The 21,543-nt window shown below is 38.1% G+C and overlaps 1 protein-coding gene across 6 annotated transcripts in view; it reads left to right on the top strand.

The window, feature by feature from the left end:
* NR1H4 (nuclear receptor subfamily 1 group H member 4) overlaps nucleotides 1–21,543 on the top strand; it is a 37,235-nt gene that overhangs the window by 200 nt on the left and 15,492 nt on the right. For 2 of the 6 annotated variants that reach the window (XM_048302427.1, XM_048302433.1), the window contains exons 2-4: nucleotides 4,718–4,857; nucleotides 13,360–13,722; nucleotides 19,667–19,819. In XM_048302427.1, the coding sequence (XP_048158384.1) occupies nucleotides 4,773–4,857; nucleotides 13,360–13,722; nucleotides 19,667–19,819 (601 nt within the window). In that variant the 5' untranslated portion in view covers nucleotides 4,718–4,772. Of the gene's footprint in view, nucleotides 1–3,723; nucleotides 3,881–4,120; nucleotides 4,140–4,717; nucleotides 4,858–9,401; nucleotides 9,539–13,359; nucleotides 13,723–19,666; nucleotides 19,820–21,543 lie in introns of those variants that run through there. The other 4 variants (XM_048302428.1, XM_048302430.1, XM_048302431.1 and 1 more) reach the window with 4 other exon arrangements.

Here is a 21,543-nt window from a genome sequence, read left to right as displayed (position 1 = left end):
GAAGTAATTTTATCACCTGAATTATTTAGTGGATGTTAATGGATTTTTGATCAGAAAAAAAAAATTAAAGTGAAGTGAAGAATAATGTAAGAAGTCATTTCATCCACAAAACTGTCTCAACAGTAGGAATTCCCCTTGGGAAAAATGGTAAGGTGGAAAATAAGGTCATGTTGAAATTTGTCTTTAGAAAGCTGGCTTCTGTGTGTCACTGGAACAGAAGGCGTAAGTTCGATAATGAGACTTTCTTGCAACAGCACTATCTAGTTAATTGTGCGCATTAGCTCTAAAATTGTATTTGTTGGTTTTTTATCCTTTTAGAAACAGAAAATGTTATCAATGTGATTAATGGGACAGCTGAGAGCAATCCAGAAAGGGAAAATTATATTTGTTTCATGTAGATTTTTCTTTGACAGTTCTGCGTACAGATTCCAAGTGTGTCTTCCAAAGTTGAAGACTTTAGCACATATTTCACATAACTAGGAAGAGCAAAAGGGGGTTTCAAATTTCAAGTGATTACCATTTGAATCCATTGCTAGTTTTTAAGAAAATGTAATTCTATTCTGAGTGTTCTGCTACTCATTTATCTTCAGAAAACTGTAATTGTGGCGGAATACATTTTGCTTTTGTTATTTTTATGGCTATTGCTTGTGTTACAGAGAACCTAGAGACTGGGAATTAAATTGGAATTCCACTAGTCTAAATGGCAGTCCAAAAACAAGTTAGAAATGGAGGGCTTGCAGTTTTATCAGGTGAGACATGAAAGAGATGCTGGAGAAAGAAAGACGCACAGAAATAGTGTTTAGGAGGTAATCCCAGGGACAGTCAGAAGCTGGCCCCACTTTTTGCAGTTACTTACCTGCTTACAGAAATGCCATTGATGCTTCTCATAGAGTTTTCAGTTCTACATGGGACTCAGACACCCGGATTTGCTACAGAATTAAGCAAGAATTTTTTTTTCTGTGTCCGGTGTCTCTTTCCTGCTCTGATTTTAAATGCCATATTGAGAAATCTAACAGAAAATTTCAAATAAACACAGTAACACTAGTCCTGCCTCTGGTTCTCAAACTTGCTCCTACGGTTGCTTGCATTTTGCATCAGTTGCTGTGCAGTTGCCTGTAGTGCTGTTCTTGCCAAAACGACCTGAGAGCAACAGGCTGGAAATAGAGAGCATAAATCTCCCTAATGCTTTCAGATCTCTTTGATACATTTTAAAACAAACAGGTAAGCAAATAAAATAGCTTCTCAAATAACTGAGGCACTGCATTAAATATTCTACAAAAAGGCTATGAGGCCACATCAAAAGCCTGTGAATGAGATGGGAATCTATCTTCCCATTGATGTTAACAACGTTTGGATTGGGCCATAGATTAATGATGTTACTGAAATTTCTCTTTGAGCAGTAGGCAGTCAGATGTATGAAGAATAGTAAAATATTATGGGAAAAGTGGAAGGAAATGTACTTCACTAATATTCGTGAAAAATTTTGTAAGAGCTTTGATAGATCTTCCTTTGCTGAGTAATTGAAATAGATTCAATCATTCTTCTGAAGGTAAATTACAATTAGACTGTCATGGAGCTTTTCTGGTGATGAAACATATTTTTACATTACTTGAAAGTGTGGGGCCATGATGCTTTTGTTTTCAGTGATCTCAGTTGATTTAACTTTAATTATTTCACTAAGAGACTTGGCTTTGCTTACACAGAAGCCAGGGAGAGCTTTACTACTGACCATAGCAAGGTCAGAGGTAGTGCACAGGTAAGAGCCCACAATAAATCTGAAACCTAGAGTTAAGTGGTAAGCCCAGTTGTGTATACATACATATTTGTATACCTCAATGAACACATTTCCCATAAGAAATCTGAATAAACATGTATATGCACCCATACAGTGGAAAAACAAGCCCCATAAATAATAATATACATGTAAATTTTCTTAGTCAAACATAGAATGTGTAAACACACATAGATTGACAGTTCTAAAGTATGTTAAAATGTAATAAAATTTTATGTAATTCAGAGCTCTTGACACGTAATTGAAGACAATACTCTCAATCAGTTTGGCACATATTTTACTTTATACATACTGATCTCTGTTTTTCTTTGCTATATATTTTGGCCTATGAAGATAATCTCCAAAGGTGGTAGGGTAAATAGGTTTATTTAAAAAGTTAACTAAAAAAATTATTTGGAAAAAGAAGCTTTCTAATTTGTCACATGCCTCTTCTTTTCTCTTGTAGGCATCTTATTTTGGAGAGCAATATTGATTTCCTGTGCTTCTATTGCCTTTATTTCAGCTTTTACATATCAGATGCTCTTTTTTGTTGTTGTTACACCTCAGAATGGAGTATCAGCCCAATATAGAGACCTATATTATTTCCCAGAGCTTAACAATGTGTAGCTTAAATTCTCTGTACTGTGTACCTAGTGTAGGTGTTCCAGCTAGAAATCAGCATCTGTTGCTTTTAAATACACGTAAAATTAATTATGTAGGTAAATCTAATATAGGTTAGATAGATCACAGCAGACTGGACTCAGGAGAAAATCAAAGCCAAACATTAATAAGTATTTAATGAAGAGTTTGGTGTCCAGTGAAATTTACAGTAGCAAAGCTACATGCAATGGAAAATATATATCCAGCCTTTTTTTATGGTAATCTTGTGCCTTGAAGAAATCCCAAGAAGATAGGAGTAATCTCTTTCATGAAATCTAGTAAATGGTCTACATCAGCTGGATATATTAAATAAAATGAAGTATTAAAATTCTGGGAACTTTAAAATTATCATGAACATTTGGCTTGAACTGAATCCATCCAGACCAAAATTTACGTGGCAGAAGGCTTAAAGTTACAAAACCTGTAACATCCTACAAAAGCACAGATTCTTACAAATATGTCCTCAAGATTCTTACTATAAACAAGGCAGTATTAATAACATGAGGGTTGGGTCTCTTTGTGTGTGTATGCAAAGAATAATAGATTCTAAGGAGTCCATCTTGAGGTTAAAGAGGGGCATTATATATATGTTAAAAAAGGGAATGGCCTCAATGAAGCAAGAAAGTAGTTTATAGACATATCAAAGAGGCTGTAAAAACACAGGCACTTTACAAGCATTTAAAACATAGCTTGCCTGCTTTCCTCTTTATTTGCATCACAAACTAGAAGGATGCAGAATATAAACCTTAGAAGCTAAGAAGTTATGCACTGAAAGTCTGACTATATATTGGCAGTCCTGACTGTGCTGCTGTCTCCTTCCAGAACACTTGTAATGCACTGTAAGAGGAATTGCATCCCTAGAGCTTGTCACGGGTATTTCATGAGAAAACTGTCTGTCAGGAATTTTAAGACCTTAGAGCTATGTGGGTAGCCCCACCTCTTGATTTCGGCAGATAACTTCCCTGGCAACTGAGGCAGCAAGGCAGTAAAATGGTTGGAAGTAAATGTGGACCTAGTGGGGTGGCTGGGCTGATTGCCAAACCCCATCCAAGATACATGGAGTTTTTCTGCTGTTGCAAAACTATGTTTCTGTGCTAGATTTGAGACACTGTGTTTACATGTTATTTGCCACAAGAACCCTATCTGGTCTGCGATACAAGTAGCTTTTGACATTTCTAAGTGAACTGTTTAAATTATCTGTGGGCAGACATTTAAAATGCATCTGTCTAATTAGAGGGCCTCTGTTTATGTTAAGAAAGAATTTAATGAATCCTTACGACATATAATTACAGAGTGTGCTTGCCACTTTCACAAGCTACTTCTCAGTCTGCTCAGCATTGTGGCCTCCTGCAGCATTCACGTTTTTGTCAGATGACTTCATTTCTGCTCAAGAAACATGCTGAGATCTCACTGGGAAGCAGACTAGGCTGTAACTCTCAAATGTATTCAGTAAGTGGAAATGTAGTCCCAGGGACAGTCCCACGGTAATAAAACCAAATAAAGAATTAAGACTATGAAGCAAAGGAAAACAGATTGCTGTCAACTTTATGCAGAATCCTCTTGGTGTCTGTAGAAGCCCCTGAGACCTCTCCTTGGAGCTCTGTATTCCCCTGTTGGTCCTGCCTCAAACGCAATCTGGAGTTGGCTCACTCCACCCACATGGCCTGGGCAAGGGAACCCCTTTCCCACCTCTCCCAGCCTCCCCCAGGTGAGAGTTGTGTGGCTGCTTGAGACCACCGAGAGAGCGGATGGGCGAGCGTGGTTAGCAGAGCCAGGCTTGGCTTTCTGCGTTTGCCACCATTCCTCTTGTTCAGTAATCACTGAAGGCAAGATAAAGAGCTGGTCCCTGGAAATTAAACTCAAGTTTCCTGTCTGTGTTCTTCTGATCTAACCATAAACTTGCACTTTTCAGTAAGTGAAAGCAATGACATGATGAAAGGGTGGTGAAAAATAATGCAAACAATTGGTATTGCATGGAAGGAGGGCTGGGCAGCATGCCCTCAGGAGGTCAGGCCAGTGCTTCACTCTGAATATTTGAATAAATTTGGGCATAAACCTCCATTAATTTAAAATGAACAGAAAGAGGGTAAATAAAATATGCCACATCAAGGAAAAACCCAACAGGCTGGATGTAGCATTTTATTTAAAGGCCGAATTAGGTATTGTAACTTCAAGATAATGTTTGTTACAGCAATATTGAACTAGCCTCCTGCATCCTGCCTTACACTAGGTACACAAAAGTTAGTTATCTTGTTCTAAATACTCTTTTTGCTTCATATTTTTCAGGGTCTCTTTTCAACCTCCTTTTTAATCAGCATATTCCTCCTGAACTGAAGAATAAATGGGATCTGAAATGAATTTAATAGGACATCATCAGCTAGCCACAGCTGATGGATTTCCTCTTGCTGAAGGTCCTCATTTGTTTGGTAAGTCACCAAATTAGGTTGAAATAGTAAGCTGTCCTTTACTCAGAAACCTAGGGGAAAATGCACTGAAATTTCAAACCAAGGACAGGTGGCTGAAATGTGCCAACCTTCTTGAATCTTCAACACTTGTGAAAGGAATAACAAACAATACATCTGTGGTGTTAATGTAATCTTGCACACCATTGCTTTCATCACTGCTCTTAGCAGAACCTATGGGTTGTTTTTGTGACACTCTTCTAGTACTAGAGACCATTTGGCAGACTTTTGTATGTAGGCTGGATGTTACCTTCATGTGAGTCACTTAAATCAAGCTGAGCAGATATATTTCCAGTAAATCTGTAATAAAATTATAGTGCAATGTATTTGCATTGCCATATTATGCAAATTTATGAAAGTAATTTCACCTAAATTAAAACACCGTTAAAAACTTAACCTATTAACTTCAGTACACAAGAAAGTTTATAAAGCAGGCTGGAAGATCCTCCTTGCTCCAGTTCCACTGAATTTTTCAAGGCTAAGCATGAGTTTGTTAATGAGTGAAAAATTCTTGGTCAATATTTTATAAGCATGGGTAAGCTTATCTTTTCTGATATATGTACTGCTAAGGGGAAAAAAAGAGGATAATACATCACAGCAGAGTGGGTCCTTCATTAAGTTATGGCACATTGAGGGATGCACACATAATACAAACCCCCACAAAATGCTGCAACACCTCAGAAGTTTACAGTCCAAATAACACCAGAATTCTGCCTTTTTGAGTGCTGGAAAAACTGAACATATTCCAGTTTCATCTGTCTGGAGCAAGAGTAGTGCCTGGGGCATGGAAGGAAGGACTCTGACACCCAGAGCTGCTCCAGCTGCAGAGCTCCTAGAAGTCAGGAACATCTCTAAAAGTCAGACCACTTCCAGTGTCCTGGCTCCATACAGCTAAACTAAAGCATGATCACTAATGATAAGCAGAACCCACTCCATTATTGTGTGTTACTGGTTTTTATCTCTCTTTGTTTTGGGGTTTGGTGGGAGAAATGTTTTGGAGTTGTTAAAAAATAATATGCTAACAGCTAAACAACTTTTTTGCTACCTCTTAATTCCAATGTCAGGCCATGATATACAGAGAGGAGAATGATGTTCAAATCTAGGGTGCCAAATATTATATCCAGTCATCTTTTAAAACCCCTGCCTATCCGAGCTACTTCAGATTTTTGTCAAGAAATTTGACCCAATATCTATTTTTTATTTGATTGTTTAATTATTTTAAGGAGTAATGATAAGGTATTTTGAAAACACAAGGAAGAATGTTAATGTAAAATACTTGCCCTCCACAGGGTAATCTTACTTACAAATTGTGAAGCTTTCGGAAGAGGGATTGTGTCTCTCATTATAGGTGTTCAGAGCTCAGCACAATGGAGATTTAATTCAAACTGACATTTCTGTAACAGAAGGAAATAATGTATTAAGGAGTTGAATCAGGGGTCCCATTAGGAAGAAAACCTAGCTCTCCTGCTGTGTTTCACTTAACATGACTTTTTTTTTGTGGGGTGTCACTCTAATGTGGTGTCTTTTTTGCTTTTATAGCTGGAAAAAAGCCTATCAGAAATAATATGCAACTGAGTCCACAGGGAAACTTACTCATTGTGAAAATATGACTCTATCTCTCCAAAACACTTGTAGGAAATGGTTTTGTCTCTCAGTTTTTTATCTTTGTAAATTACTTGCATTTTTTTCACATTCAGTTTTGGCAGGAAGTGACTTCTGAACCCCAGAAAACAGGAAGAAAGCTTTTCTTTTAGATGGTCCTTATAATGCACGTTTCTTTTAGGTCTTCTCATACATTGTAACTCACAAGTTAAAAATTGCTGGCTTACAAGCATTAGCCTTTATACAAACCAGTCTCCTTTATTCAAAGATGCACACTCGCCTTCTGTAAAAAATCCCTGGAAATATATTTTCTTTTCATTATGCTTTATTCAGTCTACAGGGAGAGTGTTCTTCAAAAACAAATCTAATTGCATCTCCAAACATTAGCTCCAGGTTCAGGTATTTCAAAAGAAATGTTGTCAATTCTGAGTTGCTTGTGCCTCACCACCATGGTGATTCCAAGGCACTTCTACATACTTAGCCTCAAGGCTTCTAGTTGCAGCAGGTTTCAGAAAAAAGGTTTTCACCTTTCTGTAGCTGAAAATTTTATGCTGCTCTTTGAAGAGCGTATGTCTAAGGTAAAGTATCTCTGTATGTCTTTGGAGTTAGTGTGTTTTAACTATGGATTTTCACTTCTGCAGTTATGAGTCCCTGGGAAAAGGGCCTCAAAATGCAAATGAGGAAGGATCTTTAGCCTAGTAAAAGTGAGGGTGCTTCTCTTCCACCCTCTCTTCCTGAAAAACTGCTTTTCTTTTTCCAGCTCCCTACTCAGGTGATTTAGAAATATCCTAGATCTCTTTACAGGAAATATATCTTTGAAGAAGTAGCCAAAACCAAATATATAAAATGATACAACCTCTATAGTATCTGCACACAAAATCAACTTTATCTTTCTTGCAGCTCTGGTTTTCCCAGTGAGGGAAAGGGACTCTTGGTAACAAGAAATCCCAGAAATGTGTGGGTCTCCATAAGACCTGTCCTGTTGAGATTCTTCCCTTCCTCAGTCAAATCCTGTTTTCATTTCACAAGTCCCATTGTACTGAGCAGGGCCAGCTGTGTGAAGACTGGGCCAGTTTCATATCCTGACCTAAGAGAAAGTGGCACACCTATCAACCTTCCTTTTTTAACCTCTGTAATTTAGGACTGAAATCTCCTTTAAAATCTTTGGAAGCTTTGTAGTTCACCTTGGAGCCATGAATTTATTCTGTGGACATGTCTACCATGACAAACCTAGACTGATTTGAGCTCCTCCACTTTGCCCCAAATTGGCTGGACACAAGCTGTGATGTAGAACATGCTGAGGCTCATTAGCAGAGCACTGTGACAAGCCTTGCTCTAAGGCTTGGCAATTCAGCAGGACTGTTGCAAAAAGGTGTTTGATAACATCTTTCAATTGCCTTTGAAATTTTTTCATATTAGAGACAATCCATTGTTAAATACCTATATTCCCATTAGCTTATTTCTCTCAATGGTCTTCACTTGTCTTTTATCACAAGGGACTGAATGAATTTTCAGACACCAAAAAAATCTCTCCTTCAAATCTTATATGTGTAAGGTTATATATCTGTGTGGCACCTGAAATACATGACTCAAACTGCCATTTCTACAATAAATAGATGGTATCTGCCTTATATAGACGTAAATATGCAAGATACTAAGTGTGAAACTTCAGATATCAGAAATGGAATTATTTCTAAGAACCCGAAAAGATAATTCAGTACTATTGTATGCTTGGTTTGAATGAAGACCTATTTTAAGTATTTTTGATGGCCTGAAAATGTTTTCTTGTAAGGTGACATTAAAATATAACAAGACAAGAAATGCTACCCTCCTTGTACATGTCCCTAGCTGGGAAAGAATTTTTAGGGGAAATGAACACTCTTAAAAGCTGTATTGAAAAGGATGAGGAAAAATAAGAGAAAAAAAATGACATGTTACAAAGCGGGGAAAAAAGCAATATATTGAAACTTCTTAATGAAAGAACTACGAATGCCACTGAAAATTGTTGTAGACATAGAACAGTGCCTAAGAGGAGCTTAAAAGGTTGACTCCTTTTAGGCAAATCTGCATTTTTTTTCTGGTTTGGGGTTTGTTTTTTTTTCTTAATAAATAATAGTAATAAAAAAGGTAGTAGGGTCAAGTGTCCAAACTGATTAAACTGCTTCAAGATCACAAGATATGTTAAATAACTACTTGTCTTTAGCACCACCTGGCATTTGATGCAACATCTGGCATCATCCCTGCAGAGAAGATAATTAGGCTCATAACTGACCCCCAAATCAAAAGGAAACAAACCAACACAAATTAAAACAGAAAATTTTGGTTGCATAATAATTATGAAGAGAGCCAAACCAAACAGAGTGGCAATGTGAGTAAAAAATTTAATGAGAAGGACAGATTGGATGTGGCTTTGAGCAACCTGTTCAAGAGGATGGTGTCCCTGCCTATTTCAGGGGGTTTGGAACTAGGTCATCTTTTAGGTCCCTTCTAACCCAAACCATTCTATCTTGTCATACAAATGTGTCCAGTAGGGTCTGAGCACTTTGGCCTTTTTTTGAGAATGCAACATTTCTGCGCTTAGAAACATGCTTCCTGTGATACTGAAGTGGTTAATCTATTGCACAGAACCACCTAGCCTTACCTAATATTTATTGATACAAAATTTTGTTGTAACTAAACCACAATAGGTACAAAAATACAATGGCTAGGCTACTTGGAGGCATCCCCTCAGCTGGTAACCCAATTTTATCCGGGTAACTCCACACTGGGAACAGACATTATTTCCGGCATTTACAAACAAGTTTCTCGTAATGAAGTTAATTAGTAAACTATATAACCTCTGGTCTGTGTCACTCCTTTCTAATCTTAAAGAAAGTTCTCACAGTAAAGAAGTTAACAGGACACAGACAAAGCAGAATTGAGAAGTTTCATGTATATATAGACTTTAGGAGGTATAAAAGAAAAAAGAGAAGGAAAGGAGGACTGAGGCACCCTAAGGAGAGTATTTTTCGTCAAGAAATGGTCAGACTGAACACAGCCTGAGGTAGGATATTGCTCTATTCTCACTTGGGTATTTTGGTTATCTATTCTTGCACTCTTCCTTGAAATTGTAGGATGCTAGTAGGTTTTTTAAACCAAGGGATCTTTAAAAGATACACAAATAATTTGTTTGGAATTAAACCAGGATTTTGTTAATGGCTATGCCATGGTTTCCAAATTACCTAATTCTGAATATCATTATTTTATTATGTTCCTTCATTAAAAAACAAAGGAGAGACAGGGGTTCATATTTTAAACCTGCTTAGAATTTGTTTAGCTTTGTATGAGTGGAACAATAACTTTTACATTAAAATGTCATCTCATTGTAATTTATTTAATATTCTGCATAAAATCCCCTTTAGCTTACACAAGACATCAGTTTAGCTCTGCGAACTGAAAACAGTTTATTCCTGCAAGGAAAATTATCTCTTGTTTCTACAAGTCAAATATTTTTTTCAAGTTTAATGTAGAATATTCTGTGTAAAATTTAAAGTAATAAAAGTAAAACTCTCTAATAAATTTAAGTTGCAAGTAGAAAAAATATTTGTAGGACAATAATCACATGTATGTGAAGGTTTCACTTTGCTTTCAGTAAGCTTTCCTTATTTTTGTAAAAGGTTTTCATTGAAAAACACTTACTTGCAAAATATAAGATTGGCAAATTGAAAAAGTCTGCAGCTATAAGTAGCATAACATTTGTGTGTACTTAAATAGTTGTTCCTTAAAACTCTGAAAAGTATGCTTTCAAAAGGAAAAACTGATAAATGTTACAAAATATTTAAGACCACACAAACAAAATGTCGGTGTAGTACAGTGAGCTCATTTTTGATTTCACTTTCACTGCTTATAGTACTGCAACTTCAATGATGTTACTGGGCTACTCATGCTTTAGCTGCATGAAACCAGTCCATCCCAGATTTCTACTAATATATATATCTGGAGAAAAGCTTATGTACATTCCGCTTGGTAAGATAAGATTACTTTTCTTTTGTGATAAGAAATTATTTGGTCTAGACTCTCATGTGCAGGTCTACAGGTACATCATGCTCAGGTCTACTTAAAACAAACCAAACCAAAACCAAACAAAAAATCCTCAAAACTTCAAGCTAAAGTGGGAAAACCTACATAGATGCAACCTAATTATCTTAAAAATTCATACTGGTCCTTGAGCACTTCCCAGAGTTTTAGCTATAAGTCTATTTTACATAAAACAAGACCATGTTCTCTCAGTCTGCCTCAACCTTGTCTGTTCTTCCTTTTTCTTTCCATTGACCTGAGCATGGACTCAGTTCAGCTAAATTGTTTAAATCTGAGTCTGATACAGAAGGAAAAAGGACATTATATAGGCTGTTTGGCTTTTTCTCCTGTGTTTAACTTAACTAATTCAGACTCTTTTTTTGTTTGTTTTCTCTGGAAGCAGAGTACAATGGTTGGGAAGATTTTTTTAAACATATTTGTAACCCAAATGGCTCTACAGTTGTTTAAATACACCCCCAGTATTGTCTCAGGATGTGCTGCAGTTCTTTAGTAGCTCTGAGTTTTTAACAAGCCCTGAGATTTTTTTTTGGGGGAGGAATGTTGCCTTCTCTTCTTGCTCTTTCAGAGGTCCAAGCAGTTCAGGAGGCTGGTACACAGCTTTTGTGGAGTTTCCTGTGGAGGCAGAAAGCTAAAAATCAACAGTTTCTTCTTTTTCATTTTGGGATTGTCCCACTTTCCTTTAGCAAACTCAATTAAATAATTACTAACTAGCAAGTGAAAACTTAGGTTTCCATGGTGAACAGATTCCAAAGAGAGATTAAATGAATGTGTATCCCACAATTAACCTCAGCTTTTGTACCTAAAGTACCTTGACCAGTCTTCATGAGCAGTGGCCCTGACAAGTGGTAAATATAGCTAAAGACCCATTAAAGACTCATTAAACCTATACTGGATATCAACTCATCGTTGTCCTCACCCTTTACTTGTTTTGTCACCACTGTGGCTGGCAGGTATCAGTGATAGTTTGCATCTGATGCATGAAGCTGTAATTTCACTTCCAGGCTCTTCCATAGTGTCCCCAGATGCCCTCTGTATGTCTATATTCTTGGTTTAAATGGCATAACCTTGGGTTTGGGGAGTGCCTTCTGCTACTCTGCTCTGCCAGTGTAGCACTTGGTGTCTTGGCCTCTTCTGGGGCAATGAAATGCAACCATAATTAAACTAATTACAAGTAACAAAGGGCACCATTATTCTCACTCAGTTTTGTGTCACATGTTTCCAGTCATAGATCTTGCTGATTATTCTGGAGCTGAGACCTCAACCCTTGCTGTGGGCAATAATAGAGCAACCACACAAACCCAAAACACTTGCGTGGCTTCTACAGCATGGTAAAGTAGGAAGTGCAGAAAGCTGCAGGGCAAGAGCATGAGACCTTGAAAGCAAAAAAGTAGGTGTAATTAAAAGGTTAGTTTGTGGCACTAACTGAAGTGAGACAAAGGAGAGGGGAAGATCCCCCACTATAGATTTTAATTATTTTTGTCATTACAGATGTTCCCTCCTCTTAATTGTTGACATTTCTTTGTTGTTTCTGATTCCTTGCAAAAGGACACTTGTCTGGGACCAATTTTGTGTCAGCAAAAATGTTTCTGGAGTTCTTCTGAAGCACTGTTAAGTGATGGTCACCAACGAACATTAATCTATGATTTCCTTGTAAATACTGCTGTTGACTCAAATAAAAGTAGACTGGTCATCTGCCTGGAAATATGCACTATTTTTCTCAGACTCTTCTTGGAAGCGTTGAAGGAATTGAGTCAGTGTTTTCATGAAACAGCAAGATGTGGCTCTCTCCAACAGAAAATAAGAAATAGTTTGCAAATAACTTTCAAATTCAGCTTTTCAGTTGTTTGACATGGGCTTGATTTTAGCTACACCATCCAGGGACTGCTAGATGTTGTAGTGTCTGGAGTACAGAAAAGAAATGAGAGTTCAGTTGTTTGCAATTTTAAACATGCTATTTAACAAGCAAGGTTAAGGTAACCTCCAGATACCATGTTGTTCCCGACAGGAAATTTTGCCACTCCTTGTGCCACTGCCAGGCCTGTTGCTGGCTCAGAGGTGACTAATGCTGACTTAGAGAGGTGCTTCTTATGAGAACTGCACAGCTGCACCGAACAGCACAGGCTTGTAGGGGCTGGGGACCAGGCTATAGGGTCTGGCTGGCCAATGGAGGCTGGACGGTGAGAAGGTTGCATTTCACCACTTACATTAGGAATATCTTTCTTGTTCTTTCCTGGTAACCTCACTTTCCTATTTCAGGCTCTTCTTGAATGTTTATTTCATTTTCTTAGTCTTCTAATTAAGCCTCGCCCTTGTCATTTTTCCCCAGTGCAGTTTTTGTCTGTCATGATGTATTCATTCAGAATTAAATACAAATTAACATGGAGTCTTGATTTAGCTTTCACCAGTGCCATGGGGTTTTTGCCATTTGTTTGGACTTGTTCCATTCTGCTTTAAGGCCTAATTTGGGCTGCTGGCTTCCCTGGGGTGTGGATTGCTCTTTCCTGTAAACTGAACAATTATACGATTACCTGTACAATATTTTTCAAGATTTTTTTTATGTAACTGCCAGTGCTGGACATTTCCACCAATTATAAATGAGTGTCTGAGAAGGAATAAATTATTTTTAAAACTTCTTGCAGTGTATTTGTGTAGCAAATCTGAGTTTAGAGAATGCAATCTTTATGCTTGTGCCTGGTTTTTGAGATAAACATCTAGAAGTGGAAACTTCTCTGATAATTACAGTTTCATGGTAGTAATAGAAATTGGTTTTGCATTGCTATTTTCCAGGTGTCCTTTCAGAACCAATGAGTTCTCCAGTGCAAGAGGCAGATGTGTCACCTTATGCACAGTACAACAATGTGCCATTTCCCCAAGTTCAGCCTCAGATCTCATCGCCACCTTATTACTCCAACTTAGGCTTCTACCCTCCGCAGCATGAGGAATGGTATTCCCCTGGGATGTACGAACTCAAGAGGTTACCCTCAGAGACCTTTTTCACAAGGGAGACAGAGATAATGGATATCCCTGCAGCCAAAAGGCCTAGACTGGGTCAATCCACAGGAAGAGGGAAAGGAGATGAGCTCTGTGTGGTCTGCGGTGACAAAGCCTCTGGGTACCACTACAATGCCCTTACTTGTGAAGGATGCAAAGGTAGGATGAAATCAGTTCAGCTAATAGGCACAGCAGCTTCTCAATTTTTGGGGGGTTGGGTGTTGTTTTGTTTGTTTGTTTGTGGGGTTTTTTTGTTTGGTTTTATTTTTTTTTATAATTTATTTTCTTGGTAATTTTATCCAAATCATTAAACATATTAGAGATTTACATTTGGATCCTGTGTACCCTATTTTCCCCGAGACAGACTGGCAGAGTCTTCTACCATTGCCCTGTGGTTATACAGCATAGTAGGCCAATCTGTGGCTCTTGAGCACCACTAGCTTTTGGTAAACTGAAGGACAGCTTCTCTGTGGAGACTGGCAGCCTGGCTCTGCTCTCTATGGAAGCTGTTCATGCCACTCTCTCTCTGCCTGAGGAAGGAACACGCCCATGGAGGCCCCTGGGAGCTGAGTGCTAGGCTGCCCTAGAAAGTAGCTAAACCAGCCCAAGTGCCTCATGTAGTGACCACTCAAGGGGAGTGAAAGCTGTCAGCCCCCACCTGCGGGCTGTTCCCAGGGAATCTCTTTCCCCCAGCTCCCAAAGGATATAATGGGTGTCTTTTGGTTTGTGAAATGAAAGGATTTCTAGTTCTATACTTTCTTCTAAGGATAGCCCCTATCCCTAAGGAGGGAACTTCTTCAGAAAGAAGGTTGTATCTGGAGGACAAATACCTTGCTTCTCAGAAGAATATTATTCACTTGTTATTATCAGGATAAATGTGGTGTAGAAAATCATTGCCATTATGGTAAACATGATTGCCAGATATTTTAGCAGAGAGGGACAAGAGGTTATGTCAATAATTATACCTGAAGAGGTATAATATATCTGTGATAGGGCTGAGGTACATTACGGCCAGAAAAATAGTACCCCAGCTTTTCAATCTGTTCTGTGAATATTTCATTACCATTCCTGTTTAATGTATAAAGACTAAAGCATGGTCACTACCGAATTACTGAAATACCTTAATGTGGAATTCACTGTCATAGAGAGCGGACCTTGACCTAATTTGGGGCTTTTGCTTTATCTATCACAAAATCATTTGTGAGGAAAAAACAGACCACACTAGTCAAGCACTCTAAACATGAACACAATCACAAGGCTGACACAGTTTTTCTCAACAATTTCAATAAATAAGAGGTTCATTTCTTTCTGCTGTCTGAGTTAATAGTCTCCATGTCAAAAACTATGAATTAACTCATATGAATGCTGTCATTATAAACCAGGTTAAACTCAATTTTAATGTGATGATTTCAAGTAATGATACATTTATTCTGTTAGTAAGGTATTCCTACTCTTTATTAACTTCAGTATTAAATATGTTAGGAAGTTTTCAAAGACCTAAAATTACAAACTTTGAAATTTGTACTGAATGTTTCTAGAAGAGAGGTTAAAGCCATCAAGTAAATATCCAGACTAAAACCCATGGTGAAAGGAAACCTGTCCACTTCCCTACCGACTCATTTTGAATCACTCTATGTAACCAGAATTTTACTGCTTTATTGGGATAATCTATTTTATGTTTTTGTTCTGTTTCATGACTGCAACATCAATTATAATGAATAGTACCCTTGACCAACATAGTAAAAGTTGAATTACTTAAAGATAGTGGATTCTGTTTCTCCAATAAACTTTAGGGGTGACTAAAGTACCAGCTGATTCAGTAAAGAGATGTGCTGAGGACAGTAATTCTGTCTGACAATGTAAAGCAGATGCTATGTTTTCTAGATCTCTTGATCATTCCTGTTATCTGTGGAATTTTTCACATGGGTATGCATTACCTTCAAAGCATGGAGACCAAAATTAGGCTCGGTACTTCAGTTGTGCTTCAGTGCAGTAGAATACTACTTCACGTGTCTGTGTCTTGCACCCCAGTATGAGATTATCCCTTCTTCTTGGCAACAAGACTGTTAATTCATGCTCAATGTGTGTCCAAAATAATACACAGGTCCCTTTCTGTAGGACTAGTACTCACCTTGCAGCACCCCTGCTCCATTGATGCAGTGGATGCTCTTATTCAAAGGAAGAAACTTTGCACATATTTTTATGGGATTCAATCCTCTGTAATGAATATGTTAATTTTTATTTTTTTAAATTTCTTTCTTGGGTAATGCATTCAGCAACAGCTTCCATTCTTTTTGGTTTTCTTTCTTGGGCAGATAGAATAAAATTAGGATCTTATCTATTGTCCCTCATGACAATATTAATCTGAAGATGCAGGAGTATACACTGCTATACATACATATATATCTTATTACATTACCATCTGTTGGAACCCAGAGTGCAGGGAATGTTTCTCTGCCTGTCCTGAGGGACCCACCCCCCCAGGGAAACACTGTTTTTAACCTTCATCCATGGAGAGAGCTGCCCAGGCTTTGGGATGAATTAGAATCTACAAGGGTGTGAGTTAGGTGGTAGTACAATATATAGTTTGTCACATGGTGCAAAATTTAACGTTTTAGGTTTATTAGTATGGTAAGTAGATGAAGGCAAGATGGAGGATCCCTGTCGTTTTTCATGTCTCTTTCATCTTCTTCACCTACTCCATTTTCTGCAGTGTTGGTAGCACAGAATGATTGGTTAGGAAATGCTGCAGTACAGGGCTACGTGAATAGATAGTTCATGAGGCATTGGTAGAGAAGTCAAAATAATGTACGTTCTTAGTGACAATTGGGTGATTTATCTTTAAAAGCGCCTTGAGTTTCCTGCATTTTGTCTTTTGGTACTTGCTCTGCTTCATGCTATGTCTGTGGCATGTAAATTGCTGATAAGATATAATAAACAATCTGAAGACCTAGAAGATCCAAAAGTCCTGTTCATCTCTTACTCCTGGCAAGGACTTTCTCCCCCATCCAGGGAGGACATGTGGGGATCGAGAACCCCCACAACTATCCATTAACCAATATGTATGAACCATTAATATTTTACATAATATTTACAGCACAAGGAGCAATACACTGTGTTTAAACTTGCTATCATAGAGACCATTTCTGAAACAATCTTTGCAGGCAGACATCAAAGACATTCTGGTACAGCCTCAGCCTGGATAGTGATACTGGGTTTTAAGGGCCCTTGCCGGATGTTACAGAACAAGTGTGACGTATTGTTGAGCTTGTTTAATAAAGCCACAGAAGAAGTTCTGCTGAAACAAAAAGCCGCTTTGGCTTTTTGGATCTTTGAAATCCATTTCAACCCAAACCATTCTATGACCCTATGAAAAGTTAATTACGCATCCCCTCCATGCAGGCTTGCAGTAGGAGTTTTTGCAGTATTCACACCACTCCTGTACTGCTTGACGTGTCTCACACCAGACTAGAATTCTTCTTGCAAAGAAAGGTCCTGCTTCAATCCTCTCCTCACACAAACACCCACCACGGGGGCATGGGGCGAAGGAACGCCAGAAGATGTCTTGATAGTCTGACAGCAGAGCAGATGCTTCGTTAGCAATTGTGAGCTTCAAAAACTTTCAAATGTAAAACCCATCAGGATGTCAAACAGAGATACTTCCAAAGCTTTCATCTACTCTTTTTACAACTGCCCTCCTTCAACTTTCATAATTTCCATAAGAAAAAATCAGCATTAGTAACATTGGAACAGCTCTACCATAATTAATCATATTCATGACTATCTGAGAACAAAGCAAATTCAACATTTCCAGCCAACATGAGCTTTTTGTAATCTGGCAAGATCAGAGGAAAGTCAGACTGTGTCAGAAAAACCTTCAGCTTTTGGGGTTACTAATCCTTTGTTAGTTTAACATATGCTGTTTCTGACATACCTTTAAATGTTAGTAAAACTCCTCCCATTACAGAAAGTCACATATAAGTATTTCTGGCAGTATAAGTTCATTTTGAATTAGTAGTGAATAATATATACAGAAATTTCATTCATACAAAAAGCTAATTTCAAAATTAATTATGGAGAAGTCTGTTCAAGAAGACAATGATTCAAGAGTCACTTCACAAAAAAAAATGAAGCAAGAATAGGGTTAAAACTACTTTTTGAAAAAAAAAATTATTTTGCTTTTCATTTTAAATAATTTCACTTTTTCAAAACCTTTGTTTTCAAGAGCAAGTATCTGACTGCTTGAATCTTGTTGGTTCCTAGCTTTTGCATCCATGTTTTTGCCTTTTTCTTTCTTGCATATCTTAAAAAATTCATTTACTAAAGTTCTTTTTCTTTCTTCCTCCATGAAGAAGTAAATGCACACCTTGTGGATAGGTTGAGCGATCATCAATCAGTCTTAGAATGTTATAAATATTTGTGCAGAGCTTTTCAGTATTTACTAGTAAATAATGTGTCATAAACTATAGGATTTAAAATTAACAAATAAAATTATAATTTATATAAAGCAGATGTAGTTGCCTTTAACTGACAGTGAGAATTTACAGCTTAAATCCAGGCTTTTTTTCCCTTCCGTGACCAGTAAATGGTAATGTATTAAAACCATGTGAGTGATGAATAAAAATAATGCCTGGGGCTTCTGGAGGTTCTAAGTAATCTGCATTTCAAAAGAGACTGATGCCAGTCAACTGTATTTGTTTGAAGAGCAGCCAATAAAACAGACAGCATGGAAGAGATTTCAAGCAGGAATTACTGAAGATTCAGAGAAATGCCAGATTTTTTTGTGACCAAGTAGTGGAATTGTTTTACTGGTTGCTACACACTGGTGCTTGGAAGAGATTAGGCAACTATAAAACCATGGGTCAAATTCGGGAAATTGTCATCTGACTACACAATTCTGCAAACACACAGACAATTCTTTAGATTCACAACTGAATTTGCTCTATGATTTGAGCATGGGAGACTGGGTCTTATCTGGCTCCTCTTTCAATGCATCAGAGTGCTAGGTTGGAAAACAATAGCTTTATTGTGCCAGGCAGTGGTGATAAGAAAGCAAAAGCTTTTTGAATAGCTCTGGTTAATATAAATGTACACAGAGCTCTAGTTTGAAGCACAGTATGAATCAGTGATGTGCCAGGAGAATCTCCCAGGAGTTTATTTCAGAAACCTGTCCTCACATGGGGAAGAAATCCGCTGTAGCTGAGGCTAAATAGTCTCTGCCATATGAAGGGCAATGTAAGATAGTAATGGCACAGTGAGTAACACTAAAAATTCAGGAAACATTGACAGCAAAGATTCTGCTGCTTTGTGATGACTCTTATTCAATCACATTTAATATCTTGTGCACCCCATGCTTTGCCCACAGTGGCACTCTCACGGATGTGATAGGCAGCAGCCAAATAGGAGATTTGGACAGATTTAGGAAGGGTTGTCTCAATTTCTTTTATCGGTTGCTGTTTGCAGCGATCACTGTGCAATTTTTGAGTGAATCCAGTGATGGTACCAGTAGAACTACCTGTGTAGGTGAAATTAGGTGACTACTTAACTCATCAAGTGGACAATACTCAGTGAATAAGGCTGGAGAGTCTTGTAAAAAGGGGTACATGTACAACAGGCAGATAGAATGCAGCTTCCTTATTCAACTCGGGGGTGGGTGAGCAGACCAATATGTGGAGCTTCTGTTGCTCCCAGGAGCTGGGCGAAAGGTGATGAGTTACTCAGCTCTCTTTCTGCACATTCCTCAAGAGACTTAACAGACTCATTTTTTTTCACTGGCTATTTGTATGGCATCACCCTACGGCTCTAGTGCTGGTGCTCAGCCTGTTACTGGCAGGTTTCAGATTTGGGTCTGAATTTTCCCGACATTCACAATTCCAGGACTAATGTCTAGTGTGTGAACTCATTTATTAAATTATTAAATATGACTTGGATACTGTTGTTAATACAAGTATCAAGAATGTAGTCATCCAGGCACTGAAAGAAACTGATGGTCTGGCAGAACATGTGTCATTCAGAAAAACAAGTGCAGATGGAGGTGCTCTTCAACTTGATGACTTTGCTTCTGAGTGTTCTCTTTCATCTACATCACTGCTGTTTTGCGCAGGATTCTTCAGAAGAAGCATCACAAAAAATGCAGTATACAAGTGTAAAAATGGAGGCAACTGCGAGATGGACATGTACATGAGGAGAAAATGCCAGGAGTGCCGTCTAAGGAAATGCAAGCAAATGGGCATGTTGGCTGAATGTATGTATACAGGTATTTGCATCATCTAGTCAGAGCATGCATTAAATACTGTATTTGTTTGAGTGGTCTGTTTTTAATAATAAAGTTATAAAAGATGTCATTTGGCAGGTGGAAGGTGTATTAAAGAAGGTGCTGTGCCTGTGCATCAAACCCTGTTGAAAGACAAATGCACTTTTAAGCAATGGGATTTCATCGCTGGTCAGGGATGCAAGGACATAGGAGCTGAGCAAAGAGTGAAGGAAGGTCAGTCCTGCACTGGATGACAGCTATTAGTCTGCTTGAGTGGGAAGGAGAAGCAGTCAGGGAAGTGACTCTATGGGAGACTCCCCAGGAGTGAGGATTTTGCAGTGTTATGGAAGCCAGAGTAGGAAAGTCCTGGTGCTTCTCTTTCCTACTCTTTCTGTGGCTCCCCCTGTCAAGTTCTTGCTAGCCAAGTCCAAGTTTTGGCATATAAACAATGCCATTTTCAAGAAAAGAGCAGGAGTGTTGCTAGCAGGAAGTTTCTGTGGCCTTGCCAAGTGTATGTTCCCAGACCTCACCCAGCAATCAGGCAAAGCCTGGTAAGGGCTGGCCCTTTTTTATAGTCTCATTAGCTCTTCTCATGGAGCTATAGATTTTCCTGCCTTGCATATAGGCACGTAGGTAGAACTCATAGACACACACAGGTCTCCAGAAATGAACTTGATGGATTTTAATAATGTTTCATGTTAAAACAAATATTCTATTCAGGCTGACAGTTTATAAACTTTATTGAGCTTCAAACTGGATAACTTAGAACAATGGGGATACTAGAGTACAACTTTGAACACGTTTAAAGCTCCTCTTTAAGTAATTGCACTGTTTTTGTAAACTTGCTCCTGAAAATACTCTGTGAACATCTGCTCTTTTGCCTTCCGTGAATAGGACTACAATTTATTTTTCTTGATGGCTCCAGTCATCCAGTCACTTCAGCATACACGTATGTGTGAAACCAATTTAGGTTCATACCGGAAATTAATCTACTTGGAATTTTTAATATATTTCTATCCTTCAATCTGATCAGAAGATGCTATAGTAACTGTTGGTTATATGAGAAACAATAAGCTCCATCAATATTTTGAATGTGTCGCCAGCATAATGTAATTAATCTTTCATTCTGCAAATTGAACAGGCTGCCGAGATCCTGAGATATTACATATTCTCATGCAATACATAAATATATGAGCAGACCCCACTCTGATGGAAGAACTTAATGCATCCTGCATTGTCAGAAGAAAATAACTCCCCTGTGAACTCACCCCTGATCCATTGCTTCAAAATTTTGAGGATTCAAAACAGCTTGAGTCAACCAGTGCAGCAAAAATCCAACAACCCACTGCTGTAAAAAAAAACCAGGTCAGCGTAAATAATACTGGCTGGGACCACATGAAACTTTTATACTGGCCTATCATTTTCACAAGCTGGCATACGGGAAATAAAAGCCAGTGGGTGCCACTGCCATCTGACTCTCTCTCTGCAATGGAAACACGGGGTATCTTGTGTTGCTCATGACTTAACCATAAGTGTGCTCTAATGCACTGCAATGAGGATGTTTGGCAAGGCACTATTTAATGGCTTTAAAGTAGGAGTGTGTTGTATAATTGCTTTTAGTTCAAGGCAATCTAGGACAGTAAAACATGAAACTTCTAGTAGTATAGGGCATTTATTTGAAAAAATATGACTAGGAAATAAAAGGTTACCTTGAACTTTGTTTCACT

Source organism: Corvus hawaiiensis, chromosome 4 (genome assembly GCF_020740725.1).
Source record: "Corvus hawaiiensis isolate bCorHaw1 chromosome 4, bCorHaw1.pri.cur, whole genome shotgun sequence".
NCBI classification, from domain to species: Eukaryota; Metazoa; Chordata; class Aves; order Passeriformes; family Corvidae; genus Corvus; species Corvus hawaiiensis.
This window is presented reverse-complemented; position numbering and strand designations above follow the sequence as displayed.